General features: G+C 35.8%; 1 protein-coding gene across 1 annotated transcript in view; it reads right to left on the bottom strand.

Moving 5' to 3' along the window:
• Window positions 1-10,564: 10,564 nt before the first annotated feature.
• The window catches only part of LOC128221383 (uncharacterized), a 40,750-nt gene continuing 37,885 nt past the window's right edge, over window positions 10,565-13,429 (bottom strand). The window contains exons 8-9 of the mRNA XM_052929998.1: window positions 11,068-11,181; window positions 10,565-10,980 (exon numbers count right to left, since the gene is read on the bottom strand). Coding sequence (XP_052785958.1) covers window positions 10,565-10,980; window positions 11,068-11,181 — 530 coding nt within the window. The remainder of the gene's footprint in view (window positions 10,981-11,067; window positions 11,182-13,429) is intronic.

Below are 13,429 nucleotides of genomic sequence, written 5' to 3'. Positions count from 1 at the left end.
GAATCATATTGAAATTTGTAGCAATTAGAAATTTCTATTCTTAAAGCAAATTTGATTTAAAAAGTGTTGTTTCTGTAAAGGAGTAAGTGCACTTTTGTGATCAGGCTTTTCTGTTGTCTTTCTTAGTATACATTTAATTTTGTGTAACAACCATACTTGTAATCTTAAAAAAAACCTATTCAGTGTTCAAATTACCAGAATGTGTGTCATGTTACTGATCAGTGTAAAAAGTTACAGTAAAAATATCTAATTGTATTTAACAGAAAGGCCTTGAATTGAATTTCTACATATCAAATAAAATCCTGAAGTCAAACATATTTAACATGGACAACAATGTATATTATATAGCACTGTAAGACATGTTGCTCGGGTCAGTGCTACAGAAAAATGAGTTTGCTTACCGTGCCCATTTTATTGTACAAATTCAGAAATCAAATAATATAAAGGTTATCAGTGAAAACACATCATCTTGAATACAGGTCATATTTATATATTGACTTGCAGAGGCACTGTTGCTAATTCCTAGACAACTTCAATTGATAAAACATGTTTTAATGTAGGATTATATGTTTTATGGTTATTTGTCCTATAGAGGACTATCAAGAAAACACTTTCATATTTTAGTGCTCAAAATAGATGAAAATATAGTGATTTTTTTGTCTATAAAATAGCCTTATTTCTGTGTTTTAGGAAAAACGAACAGCCACAGTCAGAACACCTTGGAGCTAGGCTGAAGAAGACGTGGTAGAAAATGGCCTTAAAAAGTGTTTTAAGCTTAATACTCTTACCAAAAATAATTTAGAATGTCTTGAACTTATAAAGAAGTATCCAATTCTTGCCAGGCGATCAAGGACAATGGTGAAAGGGTACATTAGAAAAATGCAACTGGCCTTGCAATAGGCTCATCAAAAAGCAAACAATTAAACAAATAGATACTTTAAATTATAGAATAGACTAGATTGCATTTTGATTTAAGCTTTATATCTGAATACCATCAGTGATTGACATGTTCTTTGGATATTGTTCTATTATTATTTATTTTTTAACAATTAAAATTTTGAAATTGAATATGGTAATAACTTGTCCTCAATTGGAGGTGATTTTGCTAGAATTGTCCATGATGTTTGTGGTCATTTACACTGCAGTGTATTCAATTGTTTTTTTGTTCCATGGTAAATAATGGTGTGTGGTATTGTTTTGTATTGAATGATTCTGTCATTTCTCAGTGATGTGATGTTTTTTGTGTTGTTGGATAAATTGATGAAATGCAAATGAAATATCATCATGTATGAACATGTCAAACAAAAATGTATTAACTTTCTTCTGTTTGCTATCAAAACGTTAAGTATTTGTTTGGCTGAATTGTATCTAGAGTCAATGAATGAAGATTTGTTTATTACTGAAAATTGATATGCATTATTTTTTGTAAAAGAAAAATTTTCAGAAAAAAAGTATCTTGGTATTGTGATATGCCTTGGCACCTGTCAGGGCTGTGGGCATCATGCAGTCTTTTACCTAGGACAGTAACTAAATCTTTTCATATTTAAATAAAACTTGGTTAGGATGTTGCCAGGGACAATATGCATGTGTACATCAAGGAGCATAACTCTGGCTTTAGTTTGTATTGAGTTATGCCTCATTTTCGAAGGAGAAAAAAACAGACGAGCGCTGGTGTTTTCTTCATGGCGCTCTTGTTGACCTTGGCGAGATCAAGGTTCAATGTTGAAATAAGATATGCCTTGTAAGTTATTTTAACTAACAGGGGAAAGTCTGACAATCAAGTTTAGACTTTAATAGCTTTAATAGTGATTGTTGTGTAAAGTGGACTTTCAACATATTTTATCATATAAATAGAAGTATGAATTCTGCTCTTTGGAGCTAAAAATTATCTACTTTCCGGCTATTGATAATTATGTACTTATTTCACATATCCGAGCATGTTATGTATCCATTTGTCTACATTATACTGATTACTTAGTATTGATATATTCGTATTTAATACCTGTCTTGTAATGATCAGCTATATAAATATATCCATCCATCTGAAGTTTCTGTTAATTGACACTTAACTATTACAGTATTACAATCGGACCAATAAAATACTTCTGAAAACTTTACTGACTTGCTGACATTATCCTTGATGTATATGCAAACAGATATCTGTGTCACATCCTTAAAGTGCAAAGGAGTCATTTTAGTTCCACAAGATGATGCGTTGTTCGCATTACATTATAGTATTAGTCCCATGTAACACACTGGGTGATTCAGTTTTTTCAACGCAGTCGTTATCACACGCTGAAATAGCCATTGAAATTAAGGGCAGTTAGTATGACTATCTGTTTTACTTCCATATAAGAGTTACAATATGCAGAGGTGTCATTTTTTTAGAAAAGAAACAGTGAGAAAGATTTTACCAGCTTGACCTATAAACGCACCGACAACATTTCTGTTCTGTAGTACCGTACGAATTCGCTGGATTGATACCCTTCGGCGTCGCTAAATTAGGCATTTTTCATGCATCAAAAATGCAAAAAGTATGGTCTGATCATATATTCAATGAATAGCAACAACAACATAATAAAAGCATTTCACAAATACATTCAAACACCCTTTCCAAGTTCCATCCATTTGAAGGCAGCCAGAGCCTACTCGCCGAAGACAAAAAATATTTCAAGCAGCAAAGAGCCTCAACATTGCTTAACACTGGTGGATTGAATTTCGTTTATGGACCAGAACTAAGATACATGAAGGGCTCCGCATGGTGGAAATTAACTGACGAGTCCGGATGGAAGGGCGTGGTGGGGGGGGGGTGTTGAGTAGGGGCCGAACAAATCAATCCATGTGTTCTTCTTACGATCATATCTAGGAACAAAAATAGAAATGAAGTTTACAGTTAGGAAGATACCAAGCGGGGTATCTTTCGAAACAAACACATCAGGCGCAAAGGACTTCAAATGACATTTGGTCCGCGGAAGGGTTGGGCTCGTGTCACGCCCGTGTGTCCCCTCCGGTCGATATTTTTTTTCAATTGTAAGCATTGAAAGACTCGATTTCCAGTGAGTTCAGGTTTTGTTTTCATGTTTTTTTCTCTAAACCTTTTTACGTTTCAAATAGTTATGAAATCTAAAACTAATATCGTTTGGTAACATTTATTCACTGAGAAAAAATTGCTAATATGATAAAACAGTAATACACATGTTATGGACACGTTTGTAAGCACACATTTAATACTAGTATTTTCTATTTCTGTACCAAATACAAACAGTCACAAATTAATAAATCACACACATTAAATTCATTTTAATCAATTAGAGTAATCATGCCATGGTGACCTGTATATTCAATATCGTGTCAGACATGTATTAATCTATATGCGCGTAGCTTCATTTGAAATACAATTTAAAAAAAAAATGGTATCAAATTTTGCGGCCCAATTGCCGTTACTAGCTAGAATATTGGGACCGCGGCCACGGCCCCTGTGGTACCAGCTCCTACGCGCCTGAACAAACTGAGAAAATCTCGAACAAACATTACATGATTTTTCGAATAAGTGTAGAGCACTCGAACAATGGATTTTTGAAAGTAAAAAATGGGTAATTTATCTGCCTATAGTCGAGGCTGATATTTCTAGGCATTAAAGCGTCTGCAACCCTGCTATTATAATGAAGAGAACTGGTTATTAATTTGCATTATTTTAATAATCATACATAATTATATGCATGAATTTACATTACATGCACCCTGACGATGATTTACCAAGATATCGCTCCATTAAATAAAGTAACCCTTTGCCATGACACTGATATACATTGGAGGATTGACCATAGTTTTATTATACATTTATGCTTGGGTTCACCATAAGTAGGACACTGAAGTATTTTAGGCTTTAGATAATGTCAAAGATTCTAATGCTGGAATTTCTGATGTTTTAAAGCACAGAATCTATGGTTTTGGGTCACAAAGGGTAAATTTTGGTAATAAAAATAATAACTTAAAAAAGATTTGCCGTCAAACATACCCTTTTTTAAAGATGCACTCTTATACCCATGTAAGATTTACCATAACTAATACGATTGTTTAAAAATACCAAAAAGGATGAATAAATGTCAAAACAATGGTTCTTATGAAGGATACCGAGTTATATTTGAAAGAAAGTTGCAGAAAACACGTTATTCCAACCTGATACGACTATTGTTAATCACAGGAAATCTTTTAGCATTCACCAATCATTTAATATTTTTTTGCGTTTTTAACCATTAAATACACGATAACAATCGTGCTATCAGTAAGTTATACTTTCCATATATGTATTATTTAGTAAGTAGTTAAAGATTTATCGCTTAAAATGTATGTTTCTTATACATGGGTATGAGTTGATTTTGAATAAGAGTGTCACTTTAAGGCAGGTGACCGGAGAAAGAGCTTGTTTGCCTACCTAAAACTTATACCTTTTAAGTTATTATTATGGTGTAAATATTTGCAATAAATACACATGTATTGACTTCGTATATAAACACAAATCAATCGCGGTACTCGATAAATATGGTATAAGCCAACCATCACAAATTTCGTGCAACGCAACCTTTTACAGTAATCAATCGGAACACCTCGGCCGTCGTTTTATGGCGGAGATGGTCAGGGTGTTCCGATTGTAAACTAGTGTAAAATGCGGCCCAAGTAAGGCCCTATGATATTTGTATACGGAAAACACGGCCCTTTCGGGGATCCTGTATAATGTTAATTATTTTTTAATTCATTGTTAAATTTCGTTCGAGCATTCCGACTGTAAACTTATTTGGTAATAGTGTGAATAACTGTATAGGGTAAAACACCGCCCTATTGGGTGATATACGACTCTATAGATATATTGAAAAAAAATCTTTATTCATTGAAGTTCGGCTTATGAAAAAGAAAACAAAATGCATAAGAAATTCCCTACCAATACAGCTATCAAAGTACAGTATTAAAATGCTTTAAAATATGCAAGTTTGAAAAATGACCGTAGATTTCACAGTCTTTGGCGACAAAGTTTTTCAAATGAATATCCCATGGTCCTATTTGTTTTATCTAAATTTATTTTCGAAATTAAGAAAAAGTTAAGGAAATATATTATTCAAAATCGTAGAATGCTGGCGAAGTCAACCATAAAGAAGAATATTTATAAAGTTGTCATGGATCACGGCTATATTTATGCTAGCTATTCTTATGCCTTGGCCTAAAATGATAATGTTTCTATTTGTGTGAATCAATTCCTAATCACCCACTATTTAGGAATCAACTTTATGATTGCCTTTGTGTCGTTCTATTTTCGGCATTAAATTTAATATCTTGTATTTCTTTCCCGCTGTGCACTTTTTTATGATATTGCTTATTATGATGTTAAACGTGTTGGAAAATAGCTCATTTGTTAATACACGTGTATTACAAATAAACATTTCTTGCCTTGTTCTGGTGATACAAAGGAAAGTGCCGGTGCTTTAAAGAACCAAGCGGTTGCATGCTTCGCACACGGATCTCTTGTCACGGATCACTCTGTTTCTTCAAATGTTCATATAAATTGACTGAGAAGTGCAGTCACTGCTATCTCATCTTACTAAGTTCATTAACCACAACACATGTAGTGATAGCATCATGGCAGTTCAAAGTCATAATGCAGCTAATGATTACGGGCAGAACTTGATTAAATAAAAATAAACATAAGCGAAATCTAGCGAAATTCCATTGAACTGTTTGATTTATATACGTACAACGCCTTATCTGGTCAATTACCTAATTGATTTACTAAGAATAAGTGTCCGCCCAGTGTTATCTTGTATATTGACAGCATAGTCTGACCAAGCGCTTCAAAGACCACGACCTCAACCAGTGATACAGCTCTTCAACGACCAAGTCTGTCTTCACACGACCAGGCGCTGGAACGAACATGACTCAAACCCCGCGAGCCTATGTTTCAACGACCATGACTCCAATCCCGCGACCTAGCGCTGCAACAACGTCACTCATCACACGACCAAACGTTTCCACGACCATGACTACATTTCCGGATCCTAGCGCTCCAACGACCACGTCTCTCATCACACGACCCGGCGTTTCAACGACCATGACTCCAATCCCGCGATCTTATGTTTTAAAGACAATGTCTCTCTTCACACGACCCAGCATTTCAACGACCATGACTCCATTCCCACGTCCTAGCGCTCCAACGACCACGTCTCTCATTACACGATCCAGTGTTTCAACGACCATGACTCCAATTTCGCAACCTAGCGCTCTAACGACCACGTCTTCCATCACACGACCCGGCGTTTCAACAACCATGACTCCATTCCAGTGTCCTAGCGCTCCAACGACCACGTCTCTAAATGCACGACCCAGCGTTTCAACGACCATGACTCCATTCCCGCGACCTAGCGCTCTAACGACCACGTCTCTCATCACACGACTCAGCGTTTCAACAACCATGACTCCATTCCCGCGACCTAGCGCTCTAACGACCACGTCTCTCAATGCACGACCCAGCATTTCAACGACCATGACACCATTCCCGCGACCTAGCGCTCTAACGACCACGTCTCTCAATGCACGACACAGCATTTCAACGACCATGACTCCATTCCCGCGACCTAGCGCTCTAACGACCACGTCTATCATCACACGACTCAGCGTTTCAACAACCATGACTTCATTCCCGCGACATAGCGCTCTAACGAACACGTGTCTCATCACAAGCCGATGGTTTCAACGACATTGACTCCTATCCCGCGACCTAGCGCTCTAATGACCACGTCTCTCATCAAACAACCCAGCGCTGTAACGACTCTGACTCTAACCCCGCAACCTAGCGCTCAAACGACTACGTGTCTCGTCACGCGACCCAGCGCCGGAACTACCATGACTCCAAGCCCGCGAGCCTGTGTTTCAACGTCCATGACACCAACTCTGCAATCTAGCGCTCCAACGGCCACGAAACGAGTCCCATGGACCAGTGAAAAAAAACACAACGGAGAAACAATGTCGACTTTGACAGAATAATGAAATCGAAATCGAAGGTCCATCTAGAATGAACATACTTGATAATGTGCATCCTGAACATATTCTGGGATTTAGAAGTTGTTATTTGTCATAAACAAAGAATATCGAGGGATATATGTGGATCAAGGAAGCAAACATGTAAGAATGACAGACGGAATCCGTTAAAAAAACGCCATGCAGAATGTTAAACAAATGAACCAATGAGGTCGGTGTGACCCCCGTTGGGTTCTTCGTTGTCCGAGTATATTTATTTTCTTAAATGAGGGTTTACAGTCAAATCACACAACGAACAGGTTGACGTATAACGTTTCCCGAACAACCGCTTTGTTTTTTTCTTCAAATTTGCCTGGTAATAAATTGTCCTCATTTGGAGGTCGGAGGCAGAATGTCCTTGGTTGGAGGTGTTTCGTTCGCATTTTTTGGGTGTGTCAATGTCCCTGGTTGGCGGTGTTTTGTTAAAAAATGTTTACGTATTTAAACCTCTACCCAGATAGCTTTAAGTCCGTTTAACACATTGACGTAATTATTTTTCAAAATACACCCTGGAAAATGGTGTCCTCATTTGGATGTGAAATGTTGCGTGTCCTCAGTTGGCGGTGCTTGCAAGTATGCGTGTGTGTGTGTGTGCGTGTACATGCGCGTGTGCGTGCGCGTGTGTTTTGTGTGTATGTGTGTGCGCGTGTGTGTGTGTGTGCTAGGCGTGCGTGTGTGTGTGTCAACAACCTGTTTACATTAATCAATGTTTTATCGGAATCGGAAAAGAGAAACGGTTTAAGAACGTTATAAAGATTAGTGACCCAAAAGGGAATACGGAAAAATACGGCAATGCGGCATTCATGTTGGAGGCGTGATATACCAGAATGTAAAAACGTAACACACAACACATAATGATGTATAGGATTATGTTAATTGGTTAACAATGGCGACACTTTATGGTCCCTGTTTGCTTATTGTAGCCTCGTGATATCGAAATTGCAAAATGTTTAAATACGCCAGCACTGTATAGTCACTTTTTGCTTATAAGAGCCACATGATATCGAGAGGAACGTATTCGAATGATATTATTTAACATACTTATCTTATTCCGTATTATGCATACTTGAATAAAAATACAGAGAATATGCAATGGTAGCATTTTTTCTTAAAATAAGGTGTTTAACGCTTAACCCTTTGCATGCTGGGTAAATTGTCATCTGCTCAAAAATGTTGTCTGGTTTATTCTAAATTTCTTTCAATTTACTTAAAACTTTGGGGATATATTGACTGAGTGGCAAACAGCTTGGAACCTGACCAGGCGTCGAGTTACTCAGCATCTGGTCTGGTTCCAAGCTGTTTGCAAAGCCTTTAAAATCGCCATCAGCAGCTTAAGGGTTAACTGCTTTTTAGGAGAACAATACGCTAGACAATAGCATACAGGTGTGGGATAGATACATTTATAACTTAAATTGCAGCAATTGTATATGTTAAAATATATGTGATATTGAAGACAATCAATTCAATTTTCTCTAATGCACTTAATATTGATAAAGATAAACCAAACAATCATCATCCAACAAGGATATAGAACTAGAAGAGTGTTGTTATCAGTAGTTATCAGTAAGTAATGTGTGTTTTATTAACATTATTTACCGGTTTCCGGAAATACATTTTTCGAGGAATAATCTTGATCGGTACGCTTGAGTTTGATTTATATGTAGGCATGCCAAGGGCAAAGCTGAATATAATTCACGATCGCTTTATTTTGATGAGTCATGTGCGGGGCTAATGATGACACACGAATGCGTTATCACCATAAGCCATTTAAAGGACAGGGGTAACGATGACAAAGGTCTTGTGAAAATAATGATATCACTTCCAGTAAAACTCTTATGCTTGTCTTCTAAATATAATGCGTGTTTTGGTTTATCAATTAAAAGAAGCGAAAAAGAAATGTAAGTTCTTAGGTGAGACATATACAGAAATAAAATTTACTCACCAACCTACTCAACAACACACACTAACAAATTTATCTAACATTGTCTGGAATTGTTTTTAACTATATGGTCATGATGTCACGTCATTAAGTAACTTTTCAAGCATCACTAAACTACACCTGCTTGCAGATTAGTTTATTCCTTTAGTGAAACACGAAACGATTTAGATGATATTTGTTGATTTCAGTGTAAGATTGTATTTTATTTCACGAGTGTCATAGAAAAACATATTTTCACGAGTGAAATTAAATACGATCTTACTCTGAAATAAACAAATTGTCTGTTTCTTTTATGTTTATTTTCGGTGTTTTATTATTTTTTAAATTAATTCTTAATTACCCCCTCTTTTTTGAAAGGGTGTTATTTACGCCGCTATCTGTGGGACGCAAAATGATAGCTGTCAACTTTTTATTTCCGGTTGTTGTAGAAAATGTTATCTGCTATTCATTCTTATAGTTTATTATTCACTCGTTTTTTAGTGCAAAGATATTATGACCGGTAATCAATGAAGTTTTATAAGTGCACATATGTTCTAAAAAATAACGAAAACACTTTTTTACGCTGGGCATGAATACATAACCAAATTTCTACGCCGCGATCTAATGAATGAAAATTTGAATGGTCGAATGTGTTAGAAAAACAAATGCGCAATGGATTTTAAACATTTTTTAGTTTGTGTGTTTCATGATACATGGATATTCAGTCATCTTAGTGACAGAGACAAGTCTTTTTTGCTTGAAGACAGGTCGTTTTCAAGGTAACTATGAGGACCACGCTAGTTTGTTGACATATTTTGAGGCGTGGATGGGGTAAAAAATATCAAATTATCTGTGAATTGTTGTGTGAATTTACCGGGAAGCTCGTTTTACGTATTACAACGACAAACAGTTCAAAGTACATTAGAACGAAGAAATAAGATTATTTTTATGTTGTTTTCTTCTGTAATTTGTTTGGTTTGAATTCAAATGATCGAACATTCAGCTTCTAGATCAAGAAAACGTTTGCAAAACGGTATAACCGGTAATAAACGGTAAGTTGTAATTACCAAATATATATTTATTTAAATTTATAAAACATTTCTTTAAATTTTCCAACATTTTCTGGTTCAAATTGAAATGGTCTGTTTTGATCATGGGGAAGTTTCTACAAAGGATTTTAAAAGTAGTTCTAAAACTTGATATTTTCACTCCTTATGTTGCAGTTATTTCACAGATGAAACCCCATATTTCATCGAAAGGCATGAAAGAAACAGATTTATTGTTCACGAATGAAACCGGTGCCAACTAGCTATTAATATTGTTACTCATTTTTTTTATTATTATTATTATTATTATTATTATTATTATTATTATTATTATTATTATTCTTAAAATTATCATTATTATTATTATTATTATTATTATTATTATTATTATTATTATTATTATTATTATTATTCTTAAAATTATCATTATCATTATCATTATTATTATAATTATTATTATTATTATTATTATTATTATTATTATTATTATTATTATTATTATTATTATTTAAATAAAACGTAATAGAATCTTACTTCAGTATGGCAGATCATAAGTGTAATAAACCAGGAAATGATCATTGTTATTGTCAATGTCTAGTATTTCAGGATTGGATACAGATACAGAGAGCCTGTCATATTTGTTCAGCTTGAAAACTGCTGACAGGAAACTTGTAAAGTAACCACCATGTATATCGATTGATTTCATGGTTTGCATCAGGACACCAGTTGTTCCATATTTGTGGGAAAGGAGATCAACATGATGACTGAAAATCGTTGCTCTGGTTTTATATTTCGGTGGGCGTGTCTCATTTCGTCGCCAAATATTCAGCTGCGAAGAAACAATGTAGTATCCAGTCTGCCGTACAAATAGTTCACCTTCGAGCTCCAAGTGGATGCAGAGTTTTGTGTAAAAGGTTCGACCGTTTTTGTTCCAAAGGACCTTGTGATGACCTGAAATTGAAATTGAATTTAAAAATAAATCACATACAGAAGAAACAAACATCAAATTATTTCTTATATGATTATATTTGTTCTTACCATGTACAATGTAGCTAGGTTTGAACTCCACAATTCCAACAACTTTAGCAATGGGCTGCTTGTCGTTTGTAACTCTTTCACAGGTAGCATACTCTTCTGCTATGTCAATGAGACCTGTATTATGTAACAAAAACATAACAATATGTGCAATTGATGATATGAGAAATTTTCATACACCAATTATTAACTATATAAGCGATGCATTTATTGTTTATGGATCCCCATTGCATTCATTAGCAAATAAACTTGACTTATACTTACTTTGACCAGAACTGCCGTAGTGATACTGAGCTGCCATTTCCTGGAGAGTAATATAAAGTGTATGTCAGACAAGATAAATATAAACAAACTGGTATATATGTCCGAGTTTGAGATTAAAGACGAGTCAAGTGATTGTTAATTAAATCCCTGCTATGTTTAATTGAATACTTGGCATTTTTTTTAAAAAACCTAACAGGTCTAGTTGAAATTAAACTTTAAGATCAGTGTAGCAGCTTTAATGTGCAAGAAATCTTTATACAATTTTCGATGAAACATAGGGTTTGCAACAGTTTTGGACGAAAATGTCCGTTTTACGTTTAACATCAAATTTGTTGTGTTTCAATGCATTATTTTTATTGAATTTGAAAGTATTATTTTCATTTTTTTGTAGCATAGAAAAACCTGATAAAGACATGTGCTTTAATCGGAACGTTTTTGCTTTGCTGAAATAAACTATGCACTTAATGATTTACCATTTGAAACAATATCTGAGTAATGATTTCAACCGGTCCGCAACACATTCCAACGTCTCTTTGTTTGAGGGTAGAACGACCAGCAGGTTCTGGGCCTAGGTTTGTGTTAGCATTGGGCCTCATTTTGTCGCATGAAATGCATGCTAAGATTTCTTGAGGTTTTAAAGATGCTCTTTTAACAGCTAAGGCTATTATCAGAACAAGGAACGCAAGCGTTAGGATGACGTTTGCTACAATACAAATAACTGCTACTTGTTTTGAGTGGATGCGATTGCATTTACCGGACCCCTGAAAAAATAAAACATTGTTTCACATTACATCTTGCCGAGTTATAGAATAACAATACAATAAAAATAACTTACGTACAAATGAATCAATATCAATTACTTATAACCATTAACTTTGTCAACTTTTGCCTCAAGTTAACTTTCGACAAATGTGTATTTGTATATAAGTAACACTAGCAACAAAACATCTGAACTTTATGTTTTAAAACGTACCCTTTTCTCTCCTGTGGGATTTGGACCGTTATACATAATGCCCTAAGTACAGTAAAGGAGTTTACGGCTGGTCTCCTGCTTGTTGTGTATGATCTACGATGTAACTGGTATCTGAACAGTGCTGATATCTGGCAGGATTAGAGTCATCAATGTTCCACCTGCATAAGGAGTAAAAACAGGTTTGATCCGACAATCATTTAAGCTAATAGCATATCAAATATAAAGTTTTATGTAATTGTTCAAATAGAAATTCATATGTGTTTAACAGAATCACAAGCAATCACACAAGCACGCACGCACGCACGCACGCACGCACGCACGCACGCACGCACGCACGCACGCACGCACGCACGCACGCACGAACGCCCGCACGCACGCACTCACGCACACAAACACACGCACACAAACACACACGCAAAAACGCAGGCACACACACACACACACACACACACACACACACACACACGCACGCACGCACGCACGCACGCACGCAAGCACGCACGCACACACGCACACACGCACGCACAGACACACACACACAAACACACACACACACAAGCACGCGCACGCGCACGCACACGGACACGCACACGCACACACACACGCGCACATGCACACACACACATGCAAACGCGCACATGCACACGAACACAAACATACACACACACACACGCACGCACGCACACGCACACATTTATCAAAAGAAATTGGGTTAAAAAAATCCTACCGTCTCTCAAATGTTCCTTATTGTTATGTTCATGAATATATATACAATTATACAGACTTGTTCTAAGCTTTTTTGTTGCCGTGTGGATTAATTTTACCAATGCCTTCCAGAAAATATGTCCGAAAACACCGAGAAGTAACAGAGACTAAAGTATTTTATATTTCCCCAGATGCTACAAGCAATATCTTTATTTTGAGATACTCAAAATCATTTCGTCTGGATCAATATCGTGATATCACACTTTATTGCTTTACTGTTTTTCGTCCAGCATAGTTCTTATCAAAATAGGACATCAGACATTCAGACCATTTCAAGAATGATATAACTATCATGGTGAAATCAAATTTCTGGTTTATATTATAGATATATCAGAGATAGCAAACTTGAAGTGTGTATTACCT

This window comes from Mya arenaria, chromosome 16 (genome assembly GCF_026914265.1).
Source record: "Mya arenaria isolate MELC-2E11 chromosome 16, ASM2691426v1".
Lineage (NCBI taxonomy): Eukaryota > Metazoa > Mollusca > Bivalvia > Myida > Myidae > Mya > Mya arenaria.
The sequence above is the reverse complement of the archived record's forward strand: the minus strand, read 5'-3'. Positions and strand labels throughout refer to the sequence as shown.